Below are 26019 nucleotides of genomic sequence, written 5' to 3'. Positions count from 1 at the left end.
ACCCGACGGTCGGGATGTTGCAAATAGCTTAAACTCATTGATTGATCAAGATGAAGAATGGGATCCGAACGACTAATTAGATTTAGAGACGGTATGTTTCACTTCATATATATAGTGTGTGAATTAACAAGCTTTGATAGAAAGAAACCTCAAATTAAAATTCAATTGTTGTTTTACAATAAAAATGAATATTGAAATCAACCAAGACCATGATATTGACTTCTTAAATAGAAAGAAACCACCCCTTTCAAACTTCGATCATAACAGTAACCAAAACCGGACAAAGAGAAACAATAAAATGCAAGTTCACAATATAGACATCAAATTATGCACACCATCAGCCGACAAGGATCATCAATGGAATTTCTTATAATGTGTGTATATATAGATTATATATAACAAATTAACGTCAATCTAAGCACCTTTGTTGTTGCTCCAGGGTTTGATCACGGCAACGACGATAATTACAACGATTAGGAGAAGGATGATGATAGCAATGCACATCCACTTTCTTGAGTTCTTTTGTAAGCTTTTCGCTCTTTGGAGGGCTGTATTCCCAGACTGCACATGATCCACTGCACTTGAGACCTGAGGGTTTGAAATGATGAGTGGAACAGTTTGACTGGAAGGTTTATGGATTCCCAAAAGACTATACAGAATTGATTAACCATGCAACCACCTGAGATTCTATGTTGTCAAGCATGTCTCCTTGTGCATCAACCAGCACTGCTATGTCCAAAAATATCTGCATAACTTACATTGTTAATTATCGATTCCAGTAATGTCCTCTGCATATGATCTTCAATGCAATTTCATTCCTATGGTGATTTGTATTTTCATGCTTCTGCTTGTATTTGCATAAATGCACATAAAGTCAGAAGATTCTTTAGTCAAAACATTTCTGAATGAGACTATCCAAAAGCATTGAAGGATCGAGTAAGTGTTCTTGATTCATAATAAATCTGTGCATGGGCAATAATTAAAGTTCGTATAGTCAAAATGGTGGAACCTCAGGGCAAGATACTGATTCAGTACCTGTTGTAGATCAAGAAGCTTTTTCTCCAAATCTCTAACTGCTTCATGGCGCTCATGAATTTCAGATACGGTGTCCATTATCTGCAAACACACCCAACATCAATTTAATCATAGCAAATTTCCAATAACTTATATCTTCCACCAAATCACAGTCCCACTACTAACAAATATCACTGCAGCTTGAGATGGGGTAGAAGAAAATACTGAAAATAGAGACTCAGACTGTTAAATAAAAGTTCAACTTTGAATATTGAAAATAGCTTTATATCTTCTTCCACCAATAAATCCTCTGAAACAAAATAGGTTCTAGGGATGAAAAAAAAAAGATTACTGAAATTATGGAAGTATGAAAGTTCTATTAATTAAGATCAAAAAATGAAATTTAAGACAAACCCGGCCTCGTCCCTGCTCCTGAATTGCTTTCTGGAATATTTGTTCACTATCTCCAGTATCAATCAATTTTTCAATTGTCTGTAAATTGCCGAACAATCAGATATGAGCCAAATATGATGAAGAATTATTCACTATATCAGGAGTGAAGTAAATCATACCTCTTCATCAGGCCTTGTGCCCGTCACTGGAAATCATAATAACCAGTGAAGAAGAATATTAGCTCCCTATAATACCATATTATAGCAAATTAAGAAGTATTGGGTGAGATCCCAACCTGTGAAAACACGTCTCTCAACAACATCCCGATACTCTTGATGGATGGTTTCCCTCAGAGTCTGCAATTGTTAATACAAAGAACATAGTGAGGTTAAGAAATTATGAAGGTACATGCAGAGCAACTATATAACATCTTAAAATATCTATATCTGACCTACCTGAAATTCAGCCATTTTGTCTTTGAACTTCTTTTTCAAGGAACTGCAACAAAAAAGGTTGTTACCTTACAAGAAGACTAACAAAAATATGATAAAATGCTATCAAACCCAAAACCTTGAAAAAAGATTTCAATAGAGGCAGAACAAAGTTGGCCACATAAAATTAAGATCATTCCTAAACCAAAACCACAACCGATGTAATTTTCAAGAAACATTGCAAAGATGTTTGGATAAGACATTGGATAAGACAACACTATACTATGGTTAAGAATTAAATACTGGCCTAATCATGAACCAAAACCACAACCGATGTAATTTTCAAGAAACATAGTACAAAAACAAGATTCATTAACTTGTAGCGCATTCACTCCTTACAAGCAAAGATATAAAATTAAAAACACTTTTAGATGTAACATGCTAAACAATACATGCTCCAATACTGAAAGAAAAGAAGAATGTACAATTTTTTTTTAAGCATCAAGGGAAAAAAAGGAAACATCCCTGGATCCTTAAAACCTATCAGATTTTGTCAAACTAAACACGGCAAGGAAAATAAAATAGATCTGACTTCAGCTAAGTTTAGTTTAGATCCACATTAAATAGAAATCAATTATAACAGCATTATTGTATATTAAAATTTAAAACAGAATACGAAACATAAGAAAAGGATGGTATATTACAGAGTTGTTGAAGTTCTTGACCGGTCTACACCTGTTCCTTTTCCGCATCCAGGCTTCTGCCTATTGGCTAAATTCTACCCAACATCAAGAAAAAGATATAAGAAACCTATGAGTTACAAATAACCAAAATAAAAGCAGAAAGTAGCTTACCTCTCTGTCCAATTCCTCAATTTTCCCCTTTATAAAACGAGAAATTTTTCCAACTTCATCCACATCTTTTTCCATTCGCTGCTTAATAGCTACATACGATAATAGCATCCATCATAAGAACTGAGTTCCACATAAATTAACTGACCTTATTCCCATATGTAATGGGGTAAGGGGGAGGTAGGATAGTAGGCTGCCCCCAACGCCAGGTTGAGAACAGCTTCCGTGGGAGACCTCCGGCAATCAGAATTATGAATTGCCCACCGTGGGACTCGATACCACGACCACAAGGTTAACAGCCTTGCACTCTTACCAACTGAGCTGGACGGGCAATTCATAACTGAGTTCCACATAATGTACCCAAATTCAAGCACATAAAGAATGGGCTTTACATAAATTTTCAATAGCGAAGCCATTAAGAAAGATATTAATGTAGGATTCATCATGATTTTCCTTTTCCTGCATGATGCATCTTTAGTGAAACTGAGAATGTAAGAAAACATACGAAAAACTATTGCTTACATTTCATGGCAGGAGCCTTGGTCACTGCCTTTGACTCCTCATGTGCATCCTGCACAGAAAATGCAACATAAGAACATCTTAATCAATACTCAATATTGTTGCTTACAAGATTCATCATTCACAAATCATCTGCCAAATTATGTTTAAGCAAGTTTCACCTGATAAGTGTCAACCAATGTACAATTATCTTGGGCATGAATTCATTAAACAAGATGAAAATACTATGCAAAGTTATACTGGAATTCAACAAGATAGCATAGACTCCATCATAATCTCACACTTTAGGCCTAATGACTAGAGAGAGAGTAGGATCCTAATGCTTCTGAATGAGGACTTTGAAAATCAAGGAAACACAACAAAAGCTGAACAACTTTAAAATCGGGAGGGGAAAAGACCAACTATATTACGATTCTAAAATTGTCCAACAGAATACTAGTTTTTCTTTCGTTTAGTCTAGTGCTTTCAGAAGGACTAAACAAGTAAGAAATCCTCAACGTTTCAGTTGTGCAAAGAAGAATATTGAAAAGTTGCTAAAATTCAGAGTAGTGAACAAAACAGTAAAGACAGATAACTTGAGGATTCATGAAGCTTTGGTATTACGTAAGTAGTAGGAAAAAGTACTAGATCAGATACCTGAAGCTTTTTGAGTAGCTTATCCAGCTTCTCATATTGTTTATCTATCTCTTGAATCTGGCAAAGACAAAGGATTGTGTGAGAACAATGATTCAAGCCATGCATTAGACCAAAACAAAGAACTTAAATCCACCTACGGAATAAATATTATGGCAAGAAACACAAGAGGACAAATAAAAGTTGAAGCTTTGTTTTATATACTTCTTCTTAGCAACACAGAACAATTATATCAAAAAGTCCAGAGCACCTTTTTAAAGAAATTTTGAAGGCCTAGCTCATCTGCATTTGTTTGAGCTCCTAATTCAATATCCCCACCATGAGATCCTTGACCTCGAGGGATCTCGAATGACTCCTGCAACAAATATAAAACAAGTAAGCAAAACTAAAGTCAACCAATCTATTCTAATAGTTACTAAGCATAATTCAAGAAAGATCAACCCATCTGGTCATTCTAAACAAATAAAGAAATTACAGAGATACTAAAAACAAATTTATAGACAGGAAAGTAAGATTAAAAAAATGAAAATAAAAATATAAAAACTATAAAAGAAAAATGAAGAAAAAATAATTTCTTTCACAAGCTTAAGCTATAAGTTGTAGTAATCTAGCCTTCCAATCCTACAACCAATTAGTTAATTTAAAGAAATTTCTAAATAGATCTGCATTCTGCTTGATTAAGCTATTACAGTATTAAGCTCACTAGCATCCTAAATAATAGTATTCAGCATTCAAAATTCTCAATTCACTTAACTTTCCTACACTTTCGCATTCCCCAAACAGAAGAAACCAAAACTAAAACCCCATAATAATACTTCTGTTTTCTATTTTAATCACGTTCCAAAGAAAATCTTACAAAAAATGCAGCTATCGTAGAAGTGGTAATAATAAGCTTAGATCCTAACATAAACAAAAACAGCCAAAACAAACAAATCTACATAAATAAACAAAAAAAAAGCTCCGACAACAGAGCAGAAAAAGAGCAGAGATGAAAGGGATAAATACATTACCGAAAGCAGGTCGTTCATTGGGGAAAGATGAATGAGGTTCAACGAAGCTTCAAAGAGAAGAAAACAAGATTTCAAAAGAAACGAAAGAAAGCAGATAATCAAGAGATCTAAAAAAATGTGAATAATAGAAACTAAAAATTCAGAATAATTAAGACCTGGTTTCAAAATAAAACCAAGTTTTTTTCTAGGGTTTCAGATTAATCTTCAGCGATTTGTTTCGGCAGAGAGGAAACCGGAGGTGCGGTTGGGAAGGTGTGAAAAGTAGCTGCACATAGAAACGTGGGAGGGGGAATTATTGAGTGGAATGAGTTGTAGGGAATCTTTTTAATCATGGGCGGTGGAATCTGTGGGTCTCCTACGATTAACGTTAACTATATGGTTTCTGTCTTAATTTTTTTCATTCTTTAAGCGGAAACTGGGGCTTCACTTGTCTGAAAATCTGTTAATTGACGCCCTTGTCAAAATGACGAGTATTTAATCATTCTTGTATTTGTTAAATACTTTTAATCTTATTTGAGGTCCTCAAACTTTTTAAAAAAGTTAATATAATCCTTCAATTATTTTTATATTTAATATGATCTTTAAATTCATGAAAAAAATATTAAGGTAAATTTTTTTATCGACGATTTCCTTTATTGACTGATATGATAATGATGTGATAGTTAAAAATATTGATGTGACATTCTATATTAACCGATGACATGATAAATAATGTGACAAATGAATTAAACCAATTTTTCATCGAATTCAAAAAATAAAACTGATTTTTTCAAAGTTTAAAGACATTTTTAATTATAATTACAAATTTATCTTAGTTCCGCTATTACATAGAGAACCAAACCAAAATGCAGCCACTTATTTTGAAATTGGCTTTTATGTTCCACACCTTATCAAACGTTTCAAATATGTCAATGCTTGGTTGATGGATGGTACACACAATCGTTCTTCCAGTTTTCATTATATTGTTGGAAAAATAAAATGTTGCAAAACAAAATATTAGTATTGGTTGAGAAAAATAATAGAAACAAAATAGATCGAGTTATAATTGTATTGTGAAAGAATCGTTATTTTAGAAGGAAATTTATCTTAAATAATGTAATTGTTAAACTGTTAGAAAGTTGGTTATTTGTGTTGCACTGTTACAACTGTAGGAAGTTGATAGAGCAGACGGTTAGCAAGTATGGTCTTCTTATGAAGATATTAGAGCTTGAAATCAATAAACTATGAGAGCTGTTGATTTAGGGGTTGCTTAGATGTAAAGGAATTGTTTATATATTTTTAATTAGTTATATTTTTTTTTGATGATATATATCTTGAAATTTTATTTGTGTTTATTCTATTTAAAAGTTTCATATTATTAATATATGTATGTCCAGTTTTAAAAATATTTTTAGATTGGTCATTGTATTTTGTATATAGCAGAGTTCTTCTTCTTAGATTATAAAATAAACAATTATCTGAAACACCTCCCCTAACATAAATTTGATCTATTTAAAGTTTTCTTCTTAATTTTTTGAATAGTCTGGGGTGATTACAAGATGATATTTGTTTAGAATTTTCTTAGTCAATTGATAATGCACATACTTTACAGATACAATTGTTCAAACCTAGAAGACTAAAATATCTAAGAAAAATAGCATTCATTTTTATTACTAAGTTCACTTGATAGGTTTAGTCTTTTCTTAATTAAAACCCCTAATTAACTAAAAAACGCACATTATAATTATAATCATATATTGGACTCATAAATATCATAATCAAAGTCATAAATTTTACTTGATATGATTAAAACTGATGCAATGCTTGATCAAGCTTATTTGACTAGTTGATCAAGTTGTTCATCTTTATTCTATTATATTTTCTTAGGTCATAGTTTCTACACCCACTAGGAGCATCTCTTTATTTCCTTTAAATCCTCATTCTCTTCCCCTCTAGATAGGATTAGGATTAGATTTAAAATTTGTAAAATAATAATAATAATCCAATGCTTCAAAAGTCGTAGTTAACTCATACATGTTTTAAAATAAAGAAGAGATATAGGAGAGAAAATAGAGATAGATGTATCTATATTTATCTTTTGATAAGTACATGAACCCCATATATATAGGGGTGATGAATGTTCTCTAATAATTATAATACATGTGAAGAGTTAAGTCCTTTGGCATTTCATCTTCTCAATTCATTGAATATCCACGTGAACTTTCGATTATTTTTGCATCATAATTGAACCGGGATGGCCTAACCTGTCATGCCAAACAATAAAGTTATCACTGAACTTCTGGTTTACTATAGCATGTGTTTCTATTGAATTGGTCTTTGTGTAGTACAAACTAGTAGAGAATGTAGACAACTTCTTAAGAACTTGTTTATTGTCTCAATATGATATCCATTTTGGCGAATATCTTTAAAACTCAATAAATTTCTTTGAGACTTAGGGGAATATAATGCATCAATGATTTTAAACTTTGTTCCCACTGGCAATATTATATTTGCTCTTCCAGAGCCTTTTACAATGTTTGTACTACCAGATATAGTGCTCACACTTCCTTTTTTTATTATTAAGTGAGAAAAATATATTTTATCTTTGAGTATGGTGTGAGTAGTTGCACAGTTGTTAGGCATAAATCTTCATCATTCAATATAATTGCCTTTGAGAGGTATTTATAGTGTTCTTCAAAAAAAATAGTCAATAAAACAATTATAATGTCTAAAACATATATCTAAATCCAAATAGTTAAAATATCCGACGATAAAATGTCTCATAAAAGTAATAATAAATTGTCGCTCAAAACATAAAATATAATAATAAAATCCATAAATTATATCCTAGATAATTAAAAATAAACATAAGTTGATACAGTTTAGTACAATCAATGAAAATTTGTGGACTTAATTATTTACTTATGGAGTAAAATAAAAATCAACAGTTTCCAAGTGGGTTGTATTGTTAGCATCAAAACCACCTTCGCCATATTCATACATAAGATTTGTCTCTATTTTCTTTCCCTTTTGTTTTAGTGATTGCTAATAAAGATCAACTAGGTGCTTTTGAGTACGACATAGACGTGACCAATGACCTTTTCCTCCACAACGATAACATTTATTGGTCACATTGTTTTCCTTTTCTTTCTCATACTTGCTTTCATTTTTACTATCCCACTTCCAGTGGGAATATGAGTTTCTAAAATGACCACCTTGACCATATCTATATCCACGACCACATCCGTGACTATAACCACAACCATGACCACAGCCGCTTCCATTACCATTGTCATTGCCATGGTTTGTTTCTTTCAATTCTTGTCCATTTTTAGTTGTCACATTCGCTTCAGGAAATGAAGCAGAACTAGTTGGGTGTAATTCATGATTTTTCGTTAGTAGTTCGTTGTTTTGCTCAGCCACTAGAAGACAAGAAATTAATTCAGAATATTTCTTGAATCCCTTCTCACGATATTGTGTCTGTGGGATAATATTATTTGCATAGAAAGTGGAGTGTGTTTTTTCTAGCATTTCTGCATCAGCAATTTTCTCTCCACATAAATTCAATTGTGAAGTGATTCTAAACACGACCAAGTTATAATCACTAACAGATTTAAAATCTTGTAATCTTAAATTCAACTAATCATAACGAGTTTTAAGTAAAATTACAGTTTTCTGTTGGTCATACATTTCCTTTAGATTGATCCAAAGGATTTGAAGGTCTTTAACAGTCAAGTATTTAGTCTTAAGACCTTCATAAAGCTGATGGTGAAGGAATATCATGTCTTTAGACTTATCTTGAGTTGTTGCTTTATTTCCTTTCTTAATGGTCTCACCAAGACCTTTTGCATCCAAGTGAATTTCAACATCTAGTACCCACGATAAATAGTTCTTTCCAGTGATGTCCAAGGCCATAAATTCAAGCTTTGTAAGATTTGACATGACCACTATTATAATTAAAAAAACTAATTGGGTGAATGTCACTTACTCATATACATACAAAAAATGTTAAAACCATGAAAATGAAATCTTAAAAATGACTAAATAATAATTAAAATGATAAGGCATATATAAACTCTAATCCTAGTGGTAGATGATAAGAAAGTCAAATAACAAAACATGTTTTACAAGTTGAGCTAATATATACAATATATCTAGATTAAATCACTATTACAAACAAGAGAATTGTATATTATAACAAATTCATATGAATAAAGTAATGGACAAGCCTTAAATAATACACAGTAAAGGAAAACATAAAATAAAACTATTCACACATTCCAAAACTAAAAAAATCATGCAAAGTCATAAATCTCTTTATAAAGTAAGTGTTACTTAAATAGTAAATCTCAATGAAAGAAGTCACGTCACGTGTCCTATTAACAATGATGGTAGATTATACCCTAATAGATGCTAGATTATGGAGATCTACACACCTGAGTGAAATTGGTAACGTTGGGTTCACTTTTGTTCAGTCTTGCCCAACAATATTTTCAGATCGTGCTGAAAACATGTTTTAAAATAAAAAAGAGATATGAGAGAGAAAATAGAGATAGATAGATGTATCTATATTTATCTTTTGATGAGTACATTAACCCCATATATATATATATATATATGGGTGAGGAATACTCTTTAATAATTATAATACATGTGAAGAGTCAAACTCTTTGACATTTAATCTTCTCAATTCATTGAAGAATGCTAAAAGCCACAGTAATTAAGAGGAGTAATAATGACATCCACATAATATATTCATAACAAGACACACTTTGGTACATTAATCATTATTTGGATTATCTTTAAGATTCAAATGATGTGTTCTAAAAGTTGTATGAAGACATTGTGGCCTAATTGCACTGAGATCAAAGGCATAATCTCGTCCTAGTCCAAATATTTGTCCATTTGATGCTTTTGATATTGAGTTTTAACCGGTCCACAAGACTTTTCTTTCTTTAAAATTAGGGTAAAGTATACAAATGGTATACAATATTTGTAACATCCTCCATGCCGGGTTAGTGATTAAATTGCAAAGTTTCAACATTTGATGATTAAAGTAGAATAATTATATAGTTTAAAAAGTATGGTTAGTAAATATGAGATGGAGGTAGGGACCAAATGGTCATTTGCAAGGAATTTTTAATTAAAATAAAATGTTATGGGGTATATGAGAACCACGTGGAGTATTAGGTTCCAGAATACTCTCATTCCTTCTTTCTCATTTTCTTCTCTTCCTTCTCTCAGCGTGTGGCTTGCAATTAAGGTAAGAATCTGAACTTGGTAGTTTCTTTGATGTTTTAAGATTGGAAATGAAAGCTTGGATGTTATATAAGCTAAAGGAAAGCTTATATGACATTAAAACAACAAGATTAGTGTTTTATAGATAGATTTGGAAAATGAGTTTTTAGATGAAATTTTGATATGGATGAGTTTTGATGTTTGAATCAGATTTTTGACTTGTAAATAAGCTAATTAAGAAGTATGAGGGGTTAGAATTCAAATTAGAACATATTGGAATTTGGGTTGGATTCTTAAATGCTACAGGGAGAATTGGATTTCTAGGTTTTAGAGGTATTTAATGGATAATAATTAGTTTAAGTAAGCGTATAAGAGCTAAGAGTAGTAAAGGGATTGAAATATGTAAGTTTGAGCTGAAATGGGATGATTTCCGAGCTCAAATTAGGATTTTCGGGCTAGGGGAATCGGTACCCATTCAAGGGGAACCGATACCCCTTCAACGAATATGATTTCTAGAATGCTAGAGGGGAATCGGTACCCCCAGGGGGGGAACCGATACCCCCTCATCGTATATGAAATTCCAGATTGCTTGAGGGGAATCGATACCCCCAGGGGAGGAACCGATTCCCCCATGAGAAAAAGAAGAAGAAAGAAAATAAAGCAAGACTAAGCTATAAATTCTTTAAATTAGTAAGCTATTAAAGCTTAATTGCAAGACATAGACATCTGATGATCATCTTAAAAATTATGTTTATGTAGATACCGAGCCTACTCGAGTTCGGGAACAATCTACAAGTAGAATCGATCGAGGAAAAGGCAAAGAAGTATAGGTGAGTGCATATGCATAGCATGAATATAGTAGTATATTCAGTTCTAGACTTGTGATAAGTCTAGATTCCATATTTTGACATATGATTACATTCCATATTATGATACATGACATGAATTTGTATTAAATGTATTACATGACATGAATTCATATTATATGTATTACATGACATGAATATGCAGAAAAAGTTATATGCACTATGTGATAAAGGTATGTAAATGATATGCCTATGTGTTAAAGGTATGGAAATACTATGTCTACGCGATATGAACTACGGGAAATGTATAAGCCCATGTTATGTAGATGAGAACTATAGGTATAGTTGGCATGCCAAGGGTAGAGGGTATACTCGGTTCTTTAGGACATATGTATATCCTTTGGAACCTGTGTGAAGTCTTGAAAGACACATACTTGATCCATAGTATATGTATATGATTCTTAAGGAATTCTACGTGGTCCTTATGGACATAATTCTACGGGCACTTCGGTGCAATTCTACGGGCACTTCGGTGCAATTCTACGGGCACTTCGGTGCATTTATACGAGCTGTGGTGACAGCATAGTGCACAACCTCACATTACTCAAATACCTTAGGTTCTCAATATGCTATCATGGGCCAATAAACTTATTAATACAGAATAATGAATGTTACAGTCATCCGCTTACAGGTATGGATATTGATGAAGTATACTACATTGATTAGTTACATGTTTGCATCTCATCTCATATGATCCTGACATTTTCATTACATTACATTGCCTTATTATTGTTGCCTCACTAAGTCGATGACTTAGCGTGTGAGTGTTTCACACGTAGGATCCGAGGAAAATAGAAGAGACAGGTGAATCAGCTTGACAGTATTACTCCTGCAACCATCAGATCAGAAGCAACTTAATCAGTAGGTCATTTTGCTATGTAAATGACAGTTGGCATGTAATTAAAGGGTTAAGTTTGTGTATGCTCTGAATATTTTGGTAAACTTATATTACAGTATGTATATTATGGTATTTTCTTAATATAAGATCAAATATTTTACTATTATTTATTAAGAGTTGTGTTTTAAAGTCAATGTAGTATCTCTGACTCATATCCGGGTCGGGTATGGGTTGGGGGTGTTACAATATTGATTCATTAAATCTCTTAATTATCAAAGTTATAAAATAGTCTATTGAATGTAGAGTGTTGCCTTGTTGAGTTTCTCGACTATTAAAAGTTACAAAATAATCACCTAACTATTCATATATTCCAAACTCATCATTTTTTGTTAAAAAATTGACAGTCATCTAAGTTGGACATTAACCTTCTAACTGGGATATGATAAAATCTAATCCCAAAATCGTTTCAGCTTTATAGTTATTTGAGATTATGTGATCATATTTTATCATATCATAGTCAGTAAGTTAACATCCAATAAAGAATGTCATTAATTTTCTAGCAGAAAAATGATGAGTTTAGAATATATGAATAGTCGAATAACCATTTGTAACTTTTAATAGTCGATGACTCAACAAAATAGTGATATATAATCGAGAGATCATTTTGTAGCATCTAAGAGTTGAGGGACTCATCAAAGCAGAGCCCTATAATTGGGGGACTATTTTTGTATTTTATCCTTAAAACTATTATTTTTCTATTAAAACTTACCTTTAAAATATTTAAAAAAAAATAGATATATGAGCATGTGGTAGGATGTGGTTTATTATTTATTTAGCGTGTTTTCACAGTTAAATCACAGATAGACGGTGTGTTGTTTGCGCGTCACCGATACAATTTAATACCAAACTTTTTACCCTATATATTACACCATCACCCCTCAGCCTCTAGTGAATTCTAAAGCTTTCCTTGTCTTCAAAATCAAGCAAGACAGAAGTTTGCCTCTGCCCTTCTTACCAAATTCCAAGGTACATGCATTTTTTTATGTTGTTTTCTTTTTCTTTATGCTTTTTAATATATAATATCCAGATTAGTGTGAATGTATTCAAGACTTTATTTCTTTTTAATTATAGTGCATCAACTTTGTTGGTTGGATGGTGTTTACTTATATGCTATGTTTCTTTCAGCGGATTCACAATGTCTGTACCGATGCAAGATACATCTGGACCTGTCTTTGGTGGGGAAGACAAGGTCAAGAAGGAAGAAGTGCACTTCAAAGTCAAGTCCAAGAATATGGAGCCGAACCATGACAAAGAAGAGAAGATCGAGGTCGAACTTGAACTGAAGACCAAATCAATCGAGAAGATAAAACTGAAGAAGGGGGGCGAGGAGAAAGAAAAAGAAAACAAGCATAAAGAAGTGGTTGAAGAAGATGGAAAAAAGAAAAAGAAGAAAGAAAATAAACTGGATAAAGAAGATGATGACAAGGAGAAGAAGAAAAAGGAAGAAAAGAAATCAGATAAAGAAGATGACAAGGAGGAGAAGAAGAAGAAAAAAAGAAAAGAAATCAGATAAAGATGACAAAGAGAAAAAGAAGAAGAAGAAAAGCAAATCCAAGAAGGATAAAGACACAGAGGAAGAAGATATTGAGGAAAAAAGAAAAGAGAAGAAAGGGAAAAAGAAGGAGAAGAAGCACAAAGATGAAGAGGAAGAAGAGAAAGAGTTGAAGAAAACACAAGTTGAAGGGAAGGATCTTAGCAAGCTAAAACAGAAATTGGAGAAAATTAATACCAAAATTGATGCTCTAATTCAGAAAAAGGCTGATATCTTAATGCAGATTAAAGAAGCTGAGCGAAACAACAGTGAAGCTGCTGCTGCCTAATTAAGTGTGTTTCATATCCTCTCATATGAAAAAGATAGCTGCAACTTTATAAGATTTGTAGCACTCTAAATAAAACCATAAAAGGTGTTCTGGGTTTGTAGTCTGGATTCGAGTTTTTTTAAGTATCAACTCCATATAGTTGGAGGAAACATCAACCATTGCTTCTTTGATTCGTACCATAATTTGGAAGTCAAAATCGATGTAGCACAATAATTTGGAACCGAAGATAAAGAAGCCAAAAAATTAAAGACTCACAACATCAATTTTGACTTCCAAATTGTTATACAGAATCAAATAATTTGGAACCGGCGACTACGTTGAAGGATACTCTCTGTGTGGCTTAATCAGAATATTCCAAGTTGTCCGAGCAATAGTACACTCACGAAACACATGAGAGATTGATTCTAAGGCCGCACCACAACAGCTATAACTCCCATCATCCGTCATCTGCCTTTGAACACGCTCCACATTTGTCAATAACTGACCTTGGCAAATAAACATGCGCACCCTAGGCTACCATTTGTAAGTTTTAGAGCGATGGTTCTTATCTCAATTTCATTGATGTGATTATGTGATATTGTAGATGTGTTTTTTTTTCATTACTAACCGTCGTGTGGATTGTATGTCGTGGTCGGATTAACTGCTGATTGTTTGTGCTCTATGACTAGATATGGAAGATTTTGGTCTGTTTTGTTGTCTCCTCTTGTTGCTTTGTGTTTTTGGTTAGGCAGGTTTTGAGTTCTTTTGCTTTCGTGTAGAACTTTTGATTTTCTATTGGCATTTTGCCGAATTACTTTTATTAATAAAAGTATTTTAGCTCTGCAAATTTTTTATTAATAAAGGAAGTCAAGAATTTTAGATTAGATTTGTGGAGTATGTGACATTTTTCGATAAAATTGAGATTGATCAGTGTTTAAGAGGTTAAAAAGGAATGAACTAAAACTTTATGAACCAATCGATAGTGAGAGACCTTGATCAAATCCATTTAATTTTTATCTAAAAGTCAAAAATAAAATTGATATTTTCTTCCCTTTAAAATTCAGAGATTAAAATAGTGTTTTATCTAAAATTCAGAGGTAAAATTAGAAATTAAACCTCTTTACAAATGTATTATATCACCAAACTAACTATTTTAAAGTCTCGGGAATCAAAACGTTATAAATTAATAATATAAGTGACTAAAATGTCCATCCCTGAGTATAGCTCCATCCATAGGAGTTTTGCACCAGAAATCACATGGCATAGCCGACCAAGAAAACCTATAAATGCAGAGAAGGGATGACTTACAAAGAGAGGACAACGTATGTATCAACGTGTATGGATGCTTAGAATTTGGAAAAAGAATGATTCTCTTCAATTTCCAAAGGAAACTCCATTTCCCCCCCCCCCCTAAAATATATATGTAATGAAGGATCAGTGTCTTGCTCTCATTGTTCTAATTTAGCAAACCACAAAATGTCTCTGTCCTACCAACAGTGTGAGCCTGAGTTCCAATACCACAAAGGAGAAGATCATGACATTGTTGAGTTTCATGTCAAAGGTAACACATTTCATTTTTACAAACTCGGATTTCAATCCAATTGATCATTTCAACTTAAGATGAATGCTTCTCTTTTATATAATTAGACTGATCTATATGCAAAATGTTGCTAGATTTTAGAAAGGATCAACTCAGAGTTCATATGAGCCGAAATGGGGTCCTAACAGTTTCCGGCGAACGCCCTCACGACGGAACTAAAAGGATCAGATTCCACAAAGAATTCAACCCTCCTAACGACTGCAAGCCGGACCAGATTCGAGCCAAGTTGAGTTCGGGCGTTCTTTTTATCACAATACCCAAGAAACGACTCTCGCCGCAATCTCCCGGACAGGATCCTCAAACGCAAGTGCATCGAACCTCTAATGGAAACGTTGCACTGCCAAAAATTGAAACCAAATCGTTTATTTCAAGGCTTAAGATTAAGAGAAAGGCAGCAATGAAGGTTGTTGCAGGTGTTGCAATGCTGTCATTAATGTTTATTGTGGTGTTTTATGTGTACAAAGTTTATGCTCCCGTGATTATGCATATTTAGGAACAGCAAATCATTGTCGACTTGTTTCCCTGAAATGCAAAAATTTGTTAAGAAAATAGCGATCAATAACAAAAGTTTTTAACTTGAGAAATGAAAAGTATTCATCTGTACCTTTCAAATATTCCTTCTCAATGGAAAAGCTTAAAATTATATTAATTAGAAACGCTTTCTTAAATTAATTTAATAATTAATAAGTATTATTTAGGTAATATATTTTTCTACATTTCGAATTGCAAATTCACATGACTGCAAGGTACACATGATTTACTACAAAACCAAAAAACATGCAACGAGTTCTGTCTCTATCGTTAGCATGTAATAACCATTTTTGTCCGCCCCACTTACTTATTTAGCCCATTTTAATATCTATTCCAATAAATAGATAATTATATTTTGTTTACATTTTTTACACAGTCCAAATTATGTTAAAAATGGGCCAAGCAAGTGACCTAAAGCCCTGGGCCTCGTGTATGTAACACCCTAACTCGATCATTATGTGAACGACTTAAAGTGTCGCACTAAACTACTGAAACAACCGTCAAAATTTTAAAATTTCTCTTTTAAAAATTAACATAATTCGTAATATAAATAATTTAAATCGGTTCAAATAATTTATACAAAATTGATCTTCACGACCGTTTGATGTAAACTCAATATTGTATGAATTAAATAGTGTACATACCAAATCATAATAATAAGGTCCTATAAATATATATATATATCCACTATAAGTTCAATTTTTTACTCCGATAATCCGTCGGTGCTGGAAATCCGACAGTGATAATACTCCTCAACAATCTAGTTTACTGACATTCGAACGAAAATATACAAACTCTAAACTAACAAAGTTTAATGATACACATATACTTTATTATACTACTTGCAGTTCACAAACGTAAACATGCTAGACAATATAAGCAGAGAGGCATAAATATAACCGTACTAGATTTCGAGGACACATTGCTCACATATATTAAGATTCACACATTAAGATTCATAAACCATCACAATTATCGATCCTTACGCACGACATATACATTTTTACACAATAACACATTAATCACAATTAGAATCAGATATCACATAACGTCTTGAGTAAGGTGTTAGCATTAGTACTCTAGACTTATTATATAGACTTGATATTTTGATTATTGAATTTTTTATTATCATTTACGTGCCTTTTGTATACTAATATCCTTATAATAATACTTTTAATTATTTTAAAGATACTGAATCAGTTATTATTGTGGGAACACTAATAAAATAATACTAGTATGAAATTTGATAGACATTAATGACATGAATATGTGAATGAGATTCAAATCAAATTCGTATGTATTTGTTGAGAAAAAATATTAGATCAACACGTTTTGAGATCAATACATGGATTAAAGTTATATATTAATTTCAAACAATTATGTCATTAAATCCTTAGACCTGAAATTATTACAGTTCTCAACATGATTATTATTATGTTTTGACATAATTAAACATTATCTTTAATCAGACGATTATAAAGGTTATGCTTGAACAATATGATAAGAATCATGTAGTGAGATGTGAGTGATTAAGATTAAACTTATCCCTCTTATCATAAGAGAGATATCTAAGGGGCCCTTGATGATTGGGATTAAGAAATGCATAACAATGCTCAAATGAGTTGATAGAGATCAATTTAATCAGTCCAATTGGGCATCGAGAAATTGAAGATCTAACGGTATAGGGTTGACATTTTTCATGCCTTGTATTCTTAAGATTGTTAAGATATTGTTGGAAAGCTGAGAGGCAATCTCAGTAGCCGAAACCATACCAGGAGTGTCGGCTTTAGATATGATTTCTAACAAGCCAAGATCGACTGCAACTTTCAATGCAAAAGGAAGCGACGAAATGGAAGCCAAATGCATGGCTTGCAATATGTCAGCTTCTTCATGTTCATTAGATGAAATATTTGACAGTGAACCCATTGTTCTTGAATCTAAAGAAAGATGAAGCTTAATTATTACTAAGTTTTGATTCACATTATTCTTCTACACCCATCCCCATTTTATAGTAAACCCATGGTGCAACTGGCGTAGAACAAGTCAACAGAAAGATACTGCAATATCATATTAACAGATGAAAAAGACTTTGTTCATTTTTCAAAATGGAGGCTAAATGACGTGACCTGCTGTTTTTTTAAGTCCAATACAAGAATCGATTCCTACTTGATTTATTTCGTTTTCATTTGAATTTTCCCTTACTATAATTTGACAGAGTTTTGATGTATTGTTTTTATTTAAAATAAAAAAAAAATGTTCCTTATGGATTGCATGGATCTATGATTATATGCTTTTTAAGGGCTCCACTTTTTGGCAGGTGAGTGAGCCAGAGTCCAGAGACCATATTTTTTTCTGGGTGCTCTTGTTCCAAATTTGTATGGTCAAGTGTTCTTCATATTTATCATTTGCACTGAGATGTGAGGGACTGGAGTTAGGAGCTTGCGTAGGCGGTTACCCGTCTTAAGGGTAGATCCTTATTATTGTTTTGCAAATTGCTTGAAATTCTTTTATTTATCATGTTTGGAGGGAGCAAAAATATGTGAATTTTTCAGCAATTTTTTTTTCAAAGACAGACTAGAGTTCATTGTATTAAGGATACTATAAGAGGTAGAGTGATAGGATTGCCCTTGAGTAGAGTTAATCCTATCAATATAATTCTTTGTATAGAATTGAATATTGTATAGGGGTTGGTTTGTTTGGTTCGTTGTATAGGTTCAGCCGATGGGTTGTATTATTTTTTTTATAAATAAAAGCACACTACATTTATCTAAATAAAAAAAATTAAAAAGTTGAACCATTAATTGAGCACACATATAAATAATGAGAAATCAAACGATATTCACTAAAAAATAGTTAATATTGATCGTATATTACACTCATCTAATGGTCCTAAATTTGTGTAAAACTAAAAAAAATGTATTGTACAAGTAGATCCTAACCTTATATAAATATACAAATATAATATAAATAAAGAATAAATATACAAATGAGTATACATTATATTTTATATAATTATACTTAAATTCTCCATAATTGTTTAAAGTGTTCTTATTATTAAATTTGAATCAAATCCGTCATATTATAGTAAACCCATACTACAAGTGACGAGAGCAAATCATTAAAAAAAAGACTCCAATATTATACTCCATTATATTAACAGATGAACAAGTCATTTTCAGAAATGGAGGCTAAGTTGGTTGCTAAAGGTTAAAATTTTATATTATGTCTCTTTGAATAAATATTAGGGTTATTATCATGTGCTTGATTAGATCATTACGAGCTTATTTTCATACATTATCAACGACTTTTCTACATGCTTTTTATATTTTATAATAGTCATTTATGATAATATTGATAACCATGACATAGTTTTTAAATTTTTAAATTTTTATAATGAGCAATACATTTAGTCAGTTCATCACATTGCTCTTCTTTATTTGCTTATAATCCTTTCGGTCATATATTATAGACCTAATAAAAAACATTTCTCTTATTTCCCATAGGGTTCCTCTTCTCTTAATAAAATTATATTTTCCCTAAATTAAATTGAGATTTTAAATTTTGATAAAATATAAAAATTAAATCCTAAAAACACTCTATTCAATTTATTTTCACCTTTGCATTTACGTTTCACCTCATAAATTAAAACAAACATAATTTTCATAATTAAACTCAAAAACTTAATTAGAATATGGAGGAATTAATTATAAAATAATTATAACCTATCAAAACTCTAAATTACAGCCACAAACTTAATTAAAAAATATTTACAAAATCGTCACTGAATTTTTGGACTTAAAATTGGGATGAATGGCAAGACCTGCTGTTTTTTTAAGTCGAATAAAAGAATCGATTCCTACTTGGTTTATTTCGTTCTCATTTGATTTTTGCCTTCCTATAATTTGACAAAGAGTTTTAATGAATTTTGTTTTATTAAAAATAAAAAATAGATTGAGGAGGTGGGTACACCTTTAAATATATGGTATAGATTGTTAAATTAGATTAGATAAATAATAAATAGTAATTTTGTAATTTCCTTGACTGGAAACGATAATTAAAATATAATATAAATATGTGTACAAATTTAAAATTTCACTACAGTAAAAGTGGCTTGTTGCGGCGTTTTTTTACTTATAGCGGCGTTTTTAAGCGTCGCTAAAAGCACCTACGGCATAAATACAAACGCCGCTAAAAATAGCGCCGCTAAAGTTTACGGCGTTTTTCAACAAAAAAATGTCGCAATAAGTGTTGATATTTAGCGGCGTTTTGCAGAAAAACGCCGCAATAGGTGTTGATATTTAACGACGTTTGGCAGACAAACGCCGCAATAGACGTTGATGTTTAGCGGCGTTTTCTTCACAAACGCCGCAGTAGATGTTTATTTTTACCGGCGTTTTTCATACAAACGCCGCAGAAGATGTTGATATTTAGCGGCGTTTTCCTACAAACGCCGCAATATGTCTTGAGATTTCGCGGCGTTTTTATCACAAACGCCGCTAAATGTATGGTATATTGCAACATTTTTTATTACAAACGCCGCTAAATAATACAAAATTTAACAGTTTTAAAAATTATGCTTAATACCCCAAATCTTTTTTTTCAACCTGTTCCATTATCCAACAAACAAAACATCAATAACATCAAATCCAATATAATAAATAAAAGTTTTCATTAACGTAATATAAGTTAAGTTAAACACGGTTCAGTAACATTAACATAATGCTCATAATATAAATGAGGCTACGATGGTGGATTCTGAGGTTGCGTTTTTTGTATCATCAGCATCATATCATTGAGTCATTTTTCAAATTCTTTACCTGATATATTACTTCTCTCTGTTCTGCCGCTGTCTCTCTCTGTGCTGCCACTGCTTCTCTCTCTGCTTCCGCTGCTGCTCTCTCTGCTTCCCTTGCTTCATTTTCCGCTTTCAAGTTAGCCATTTGTTGATCCATCTCAGCCAACTTTTCTTTTAAACGACCAACTTCTAATTGGGAAGATCGAGACTGTGATGACATGTACTGTGAAGAACTGGATCCAAAATATTTGGTGGGAGTAACGAATTATCCTTGACAGCGCACCCGACCATATCTTTCAGGACCCATAATGTCATTAATAGCTTGGTTTTCAATGTCATCATCATTAACAATACCTTGACTCGAAGCAGTAGCATGATACTCTGCCCTTTTCTCCATCATTTTTTCCTAATAATAAAGTGAATAATTAATTAAAATAAAAATATCATGGTATAAATATAAATAAAGTCAGGTAAATTTAAAACATCTACCCAATAAACGTACCATAATTTCTGCAGCGTCGGCAGTCATAGGAGTGCCATCCTTCTTCGTATGTGTCATGTCGAAGAGTTGGATTCGACCAACTTTAGAACCGGATGTATTTTCCTACAATGTACCATAATGTAATTACTATGAGTTAGTATGTACATGGAATACAAAAAAACTATTTCAATAATCTATAATACCTCCTCATGAGCTATACAAGCAAAGCTCTTCGATCCAGCCGTGTGTTGCCTGCTAGCAACACCAACATGCTCTCGGTCCTATAATGTCAAACAACCACTTATAATGATGATTTAAATTTTGTTACAAGTATTTATGAAAAATACATCATACCTGTCCTTTTTGAGAACTCCAAAATCTGACTGCATCTTCCCATTGGTACCTGAGCATTCCTGGTGGGACTGTTTGCAACTTCTCTTCAAGGCTGAGATCATTCTTGAAGTATTTCTTCTTTAAAGAGCTCTTGTGGTCCCTCCATCTCTTCCCTAACGCTTGCTTCACATAATCGTCAGAGACCTCTAAAACAAATTTCTCCTATACAGCAAATAAGTGTGCACCGTAAGTATAAATTAGTATTGAATTTATATAGAGTATCTATTATAATGACTAACAAAATCCAACGCTTGATTTTTGTTACTATTAGGCATTTTGCGCCATGACTCATAATTGATCGGTAACAGATTCGCATTACGTCCAACTATGCCTAAGTAACCTGTTAGAAGACGTGATTCTGGGCCAATAGGTTGACCGGCATCGTTTTTTGAAACTTTGACACGATGCCCAGGAGGAAGTTAGTATAATTCCTTTAAAGTTGTACGTCCTCGATTCTTGCGCGTTCCAGCATTTTCAACTATATAAGAAATTATTAAATGTCAGTTTTGAAAATGAACAAAGTAGTAAATAAAGTTTCGAAGATTACATTGAATTTCTACTTCTTCAACAGTTTCAGGAACTTCGGAAGACTCAGGTGCATTCGTTTCCTCGTTATTTCTTTCTTCATGGTCTTCAGAAGCTCGAACAACTCGCAAATCAGATATTTTTCTCCTCGGCATTATATCTGTAATAAACAAACATGAGTAATAAAAAACGATTTAATTAATGAATACATTGAAAGACAACATGTTAAGGGTTATAACATTATAAATAAATAAATGAAGATATAAAATCGTACAACAGTCTTATGTAATGTCAGTTGTCATAAATATCTTCATCAACGTCCTCCCGAACCCATTGAAATTGTGTTGTATTACTGATAATTTCATCTAAGTTTTGTGGTAGTAGAGGTAAACACTCTGATCTTGTTTCAATGTCATCTCTACTTTCATCCCCGATGTCTATCAAGTCTCTGGGAGTATTTCGAAGCACAACATACCAACCGTCATCCATTGGATCGTGACAATAAAATACTTGTTTCACTTGAGACGAAAATACATATGGTTCATCCATCAAACGTTGACCCGTGTGAATTAATCGAGAGAAATTCACCATTGAAAACCAGAATTTATCTCTTTTTATACATCTGTTTACATCAACACAGTCACACCGAAACAACACAACCTTTCGTTTTCCATAATAATCTAACTCAATAATGTCCGTGAGATTTCCATAATAATCGACCTCTCCATCCTACGAATTATTGTCCCTGACAGTAGCATAACTTGTAGTTGATGAAGTAACTACGACTCCACAATTTTGTGTCCTCCTTAATCTTTCACGAGATTTCGTGTGAAACCTGAACCCATTAATGAGGAATGCATTATATCTTTTAACTATTCTATTCGGACCTTGAGAAAGCCATTTAACTTCTTCACTAACTTCTCTCCCACTCCAAACCTATTACACATGAATGGTGAATTAATTTGCATTGATGTCAATATAAAAAGTAAGACATATATTATTTATAAGTGTTCCGTAAGATTTAGTTGCTTACCGTCTGGCCTAACCATTCATGAAAAGTTTCTGTGAATAACTTATGTAGCTCTCGCTGATTTAATCTTCGGGAGCGTGCTCGAGATCTCAATACTTCTTTAAACTCACTATAAAGAATATTATGTCGTTAAAAATTGATAAATATAAAAGATAAAGAGATTTCATTAGGATTGGGTCCGAAAGACTTACGTGCGAAAGTGATCTATTGAATCGTGATGGAAAAGAACATATCGGTGTGCTTGTACCCAAGACGTGTCATCTAAATGTGCAATTTCAACTTTCCCTAATGGTTGACCATAACTTCCAAACAAATAATGTTGAGTTAAGTCATCAGTACCTAACTCATCATTTCGATTTGGTCTATTCCATCTTGTTTCAACATGTTCCAAATATCTAGAGCAAAATGTCATACATTCCTCTGCCAAATACCCTTCAGCAATTGATCCTTCCGGATAACGCTTATTACGACAATAAGACTTCAACTTTCCCAAGAACCTATACAGAAAACAACATACTACGTAAATACATTTTATTCAAATATATAATCAGTAGTAATTTGAAACGTGTAATTCAATTAACACCTCTCTATAAGGTACATCCATCGATAGAAAACGGGACCACCAACTCTTGCTTCGTGAGGAAGATGAATTAACAGATGCACCATAATTGTGAAGAATGAAGGCGGAAATATCTTCTCTAAGTTGCATAAAGTCAAGGCAACTCGATCTTGTAGTTTATCAAGTTCTTCAACCATTAGAACTTTCCCACATATGGCTTTCATTATATTAGAAAGTTCAATGATACAAGACGTCACCTTACTCGACATGCAACCGCGAACAGCTACTGGTAGTAAATCTTGCATTAATATGTGATAATCATGAGACTTTAAACCATAAAGTCTTCGATCTTTAACACTAACACATTGAGAAATGTTTGATGCATACCTATCTGGGACCTTTATATCCTTCAACACCGTGCAAAACACTTCTTTTTCTTTCTTCGAAAGAGAAAAAATAGAAGGCGGCAAGAAATTTCTTCCATTCGAACGTAATTGCGGATGAAGATCATGTCGAATTCCCATGTCCACTAAGTCAAGTCGACTCTTAAGATTATCTTTAGATTTTCTGCCATCATTCAGAATGGTCCCGATAATATTCTCACAAACATTCTTCTCAATATGCATTACATCAAGATTATGTCTCAAAATCTGCTTTTTCTAATAAGGCAACTCGAAGAATATACTCATTTTTTTCCACAAGTCTACCTCATTTGGATCATCCTCTTCATCAGACTCATCATCAGTTTGTTCGTCAACTTCAAGCTCTTCATTGACCTGTTTTGCCTTTTTCTTTGATCGTGTACTAGTTGGTTGATTCATCTTTCCATAAGTAAAATTGATATTTTTCAACATTCTGAATATTTCAGAGCCGGTTGTTTGGTCAGGAGCATTTCGAAACTCTTCATCACCATCAAACATATTCTTTTGACATCTAAATCTATGATTATCAGGTAACCACCGACGATGTCCCATATAAGAGAACTTTTTTCTATTAACCAACCACTTCGAACATGTTTGTGCAGCACAACAAGGACAAGCATAATGACCTTTGGTACTCCAACCAGATAAATTTGCATACGCAGGAAAATCATTAATTGTTCCATAATAAAGTAGCGCGTAAATTAAAGTTCTCCTTCGTCAACACATCGTACGTTTCGACCCCTTCCCATAACTGTTTCAACTCTGCAATTAGCGGCTGCATGTAAATATCAATATCATTTCCGGGGCCTTTCTCGCCGGGGATTATCATGGATAAGATGAAAGATGATTGTTTCATACAAATCCAGGGAGGCAAATTGTATGGAACAAGTACAACAGGCCAAGTCCTATACGAAGTACTCATGAGTTTGAATGGATTAAACCCATCAGTTGCAAGACCGAGCCAAACATTTCGAGGATCTCTCGCAAAACTTGGATACTTGTTGTCAAATGACTTCCAAGCTAAAGAATCTGCAGGATGCCGTAATAATCCATCATCGGTTCTGCCATCATGATGCCACCTCATAGACTCAGTAATCTTGGAGGACATAAAGAATTTTTGTAGCCTAGGTATGAGAGGAAAATATCGCAGAATCTTGATCGGTTTCTTTCTTGATCGTGCTTAAGCTTCATCCTCAGTAACATTTTCTGCCTCTCTAGTCATCCATCGAGATTTTCCGCATACATGACAAGACTCATGATTTTTTCGATCACCCCAATATAACATACAATCATTCAGACAACTATGAATTTTGTCATATCCAAGACCCAAATCTTTGATCATTTTCTTCATATCTTTGTATGATTGAGGGGTTTTTGCAAAAGGAAACACTTCTCCTAGTAACTTCAACAATTGCGTAAAGGAGTTACCAATCCACCCTCCCAGGCATTTTAAGTGGAAAAGACGAATGCAGAAAGAAAGCTTTGAAAACTTTGATCCCTCATAAAGTTGTTCATTCATTTCATTCAGCAACTTGTAAAACTTTACCGCTTCTCCATTTGGCTCTTCATCACATCCACTTCTTCCAATCTCAATGAAATCATTAACATCATCTTGACAATAATTTTCTGTATCATAGGACTGATGATTGTGCATATTAAATGCATCTCGTAACATCCCTTTCATGTCATCTTCTCTAAAAGTTAGATGGGGAGAAGGAGCACGATAAGTCGAGTAACTCGTGGAAGCAGATCTATCTGATACAATCTCTCCATGAAAGATCCATTTTCTATACCCCCGAACAAATCCAAAAATAACTAGATGCTCGTACACAACTTCACGAATGTGCCAATTAATGTTCACACAATTCTTACAAGGGCAAAGAATCATATTTTCTTGGCTTGCATTCAGAAAAGCTAAATTTAGAAAGTTTTCGACTCCATTTCGATATTCGACGCTTACCCTTGAGAAATCCATCCAACTCTTATCCATTTCGTATTTCTGGAGTTTCAATTTCAAATGTTAATTGCTAATAATATAGATAAAATTAGAAC

General features: G+C 32.9%; 3 protein-coding genes across 3 annotated transcripts; 1 reads left to right on the top strand and 2 right to left on the bottom strand.

Annotated features, from left to right (window-relative positions):
- Positions 1 to 246: 246 nt before the first annotated feature.
- Positions 247 to 5104, bottom strand: LOC120116154 (syntaxin-132-like). Its single transcript, XM_039136709.1, has 14 exons — positions 5007 to 5104; positions 4852 to 4898; positions 4092 to 4196; positions 3845 to 3901; positions 3212 to 3260; positions 2693 to 2781; positions 2543 to 2616; positions 1863 to 1905; positions 1703 to 1763; positions 1587 to 1612; positions 1429 to 1506; positions 1036 to 1116; positions 680 to 745; positions 247 to 588 (listed from the first exon to the last, which is right to left on the bottom strand). The coding sequence occupies exons 2-14, from the start codon at positions 4867 to 4869 to the stop codon at positions 415 to 417; spliced, it is 921 nt and encodes a 306-aa protein (XP_038992640.1). The 5' UTR covers positions 4870 to 4898; positions 5007 to 5104; the 3' UTR covers positions 247 to 414.
- Positions 5105 to 7875: 2771 nt separating this feature from the next.
- On the bottom strand, positions 7876 to 8772 carry LOC120116079. The gene is made up of 2 exons (XM_039136631.1): positions 8519 to 8772; positions 7876 to 8410 (listed from the first exon to the last, which is right to left on the bottom strand). Exons 1-2 carry the CDS (start codon positions 8770 to 8772, stop codon positions 7876 to 7878), a joined length of 789 nt encoding a protein of 262 aa, XP_038992562.1.
- A 6335-nt stretch (positions 8773 to 15107) lies between these two features.
- LOC120116096 lies at positions 15108 to 15806 on the top strand. The gene is made up of 2 exons (XM_039136645.1): positions 15108 to 15192; positions 15306 to 15806. The coding sequence occupies exons 1-2, from the start codon at positions 15108 to 15110 to the stop codon at positions 15722 to 15724; spliced, it is 504 nt and encodes a 167-aa protein (XP_038992576.1). The 3' UTR covers positions 15725 to 15806.
- Positions 15807 to 26019: the final 10213 nt, after the last annotated feature.

This window comes from Hibiscus syriacus, unplaced genomic scaffold (assembly GCF_006381635.1).
Source record: "Hibiscus syriacus cultivar Baekdansim isolate YM2019G1 unplaced genomic scaffold, ASM638163v2 tig00110283_pilon, whole genome shotgun sequence".
Taxonomy (NCBI): domain Eukaryota; kingdom Viridiplantae; phylum Streptophyta; class Magnoliopsida; order Malvales; family Malvaceae; genus Hibiscus; species Hibiscus syriacus.
The sequence above is the reverse complement of the archived record's forward strand: the minus strand, read 5'-3'. Positions and strand labels throughout refer to the sequence as shown.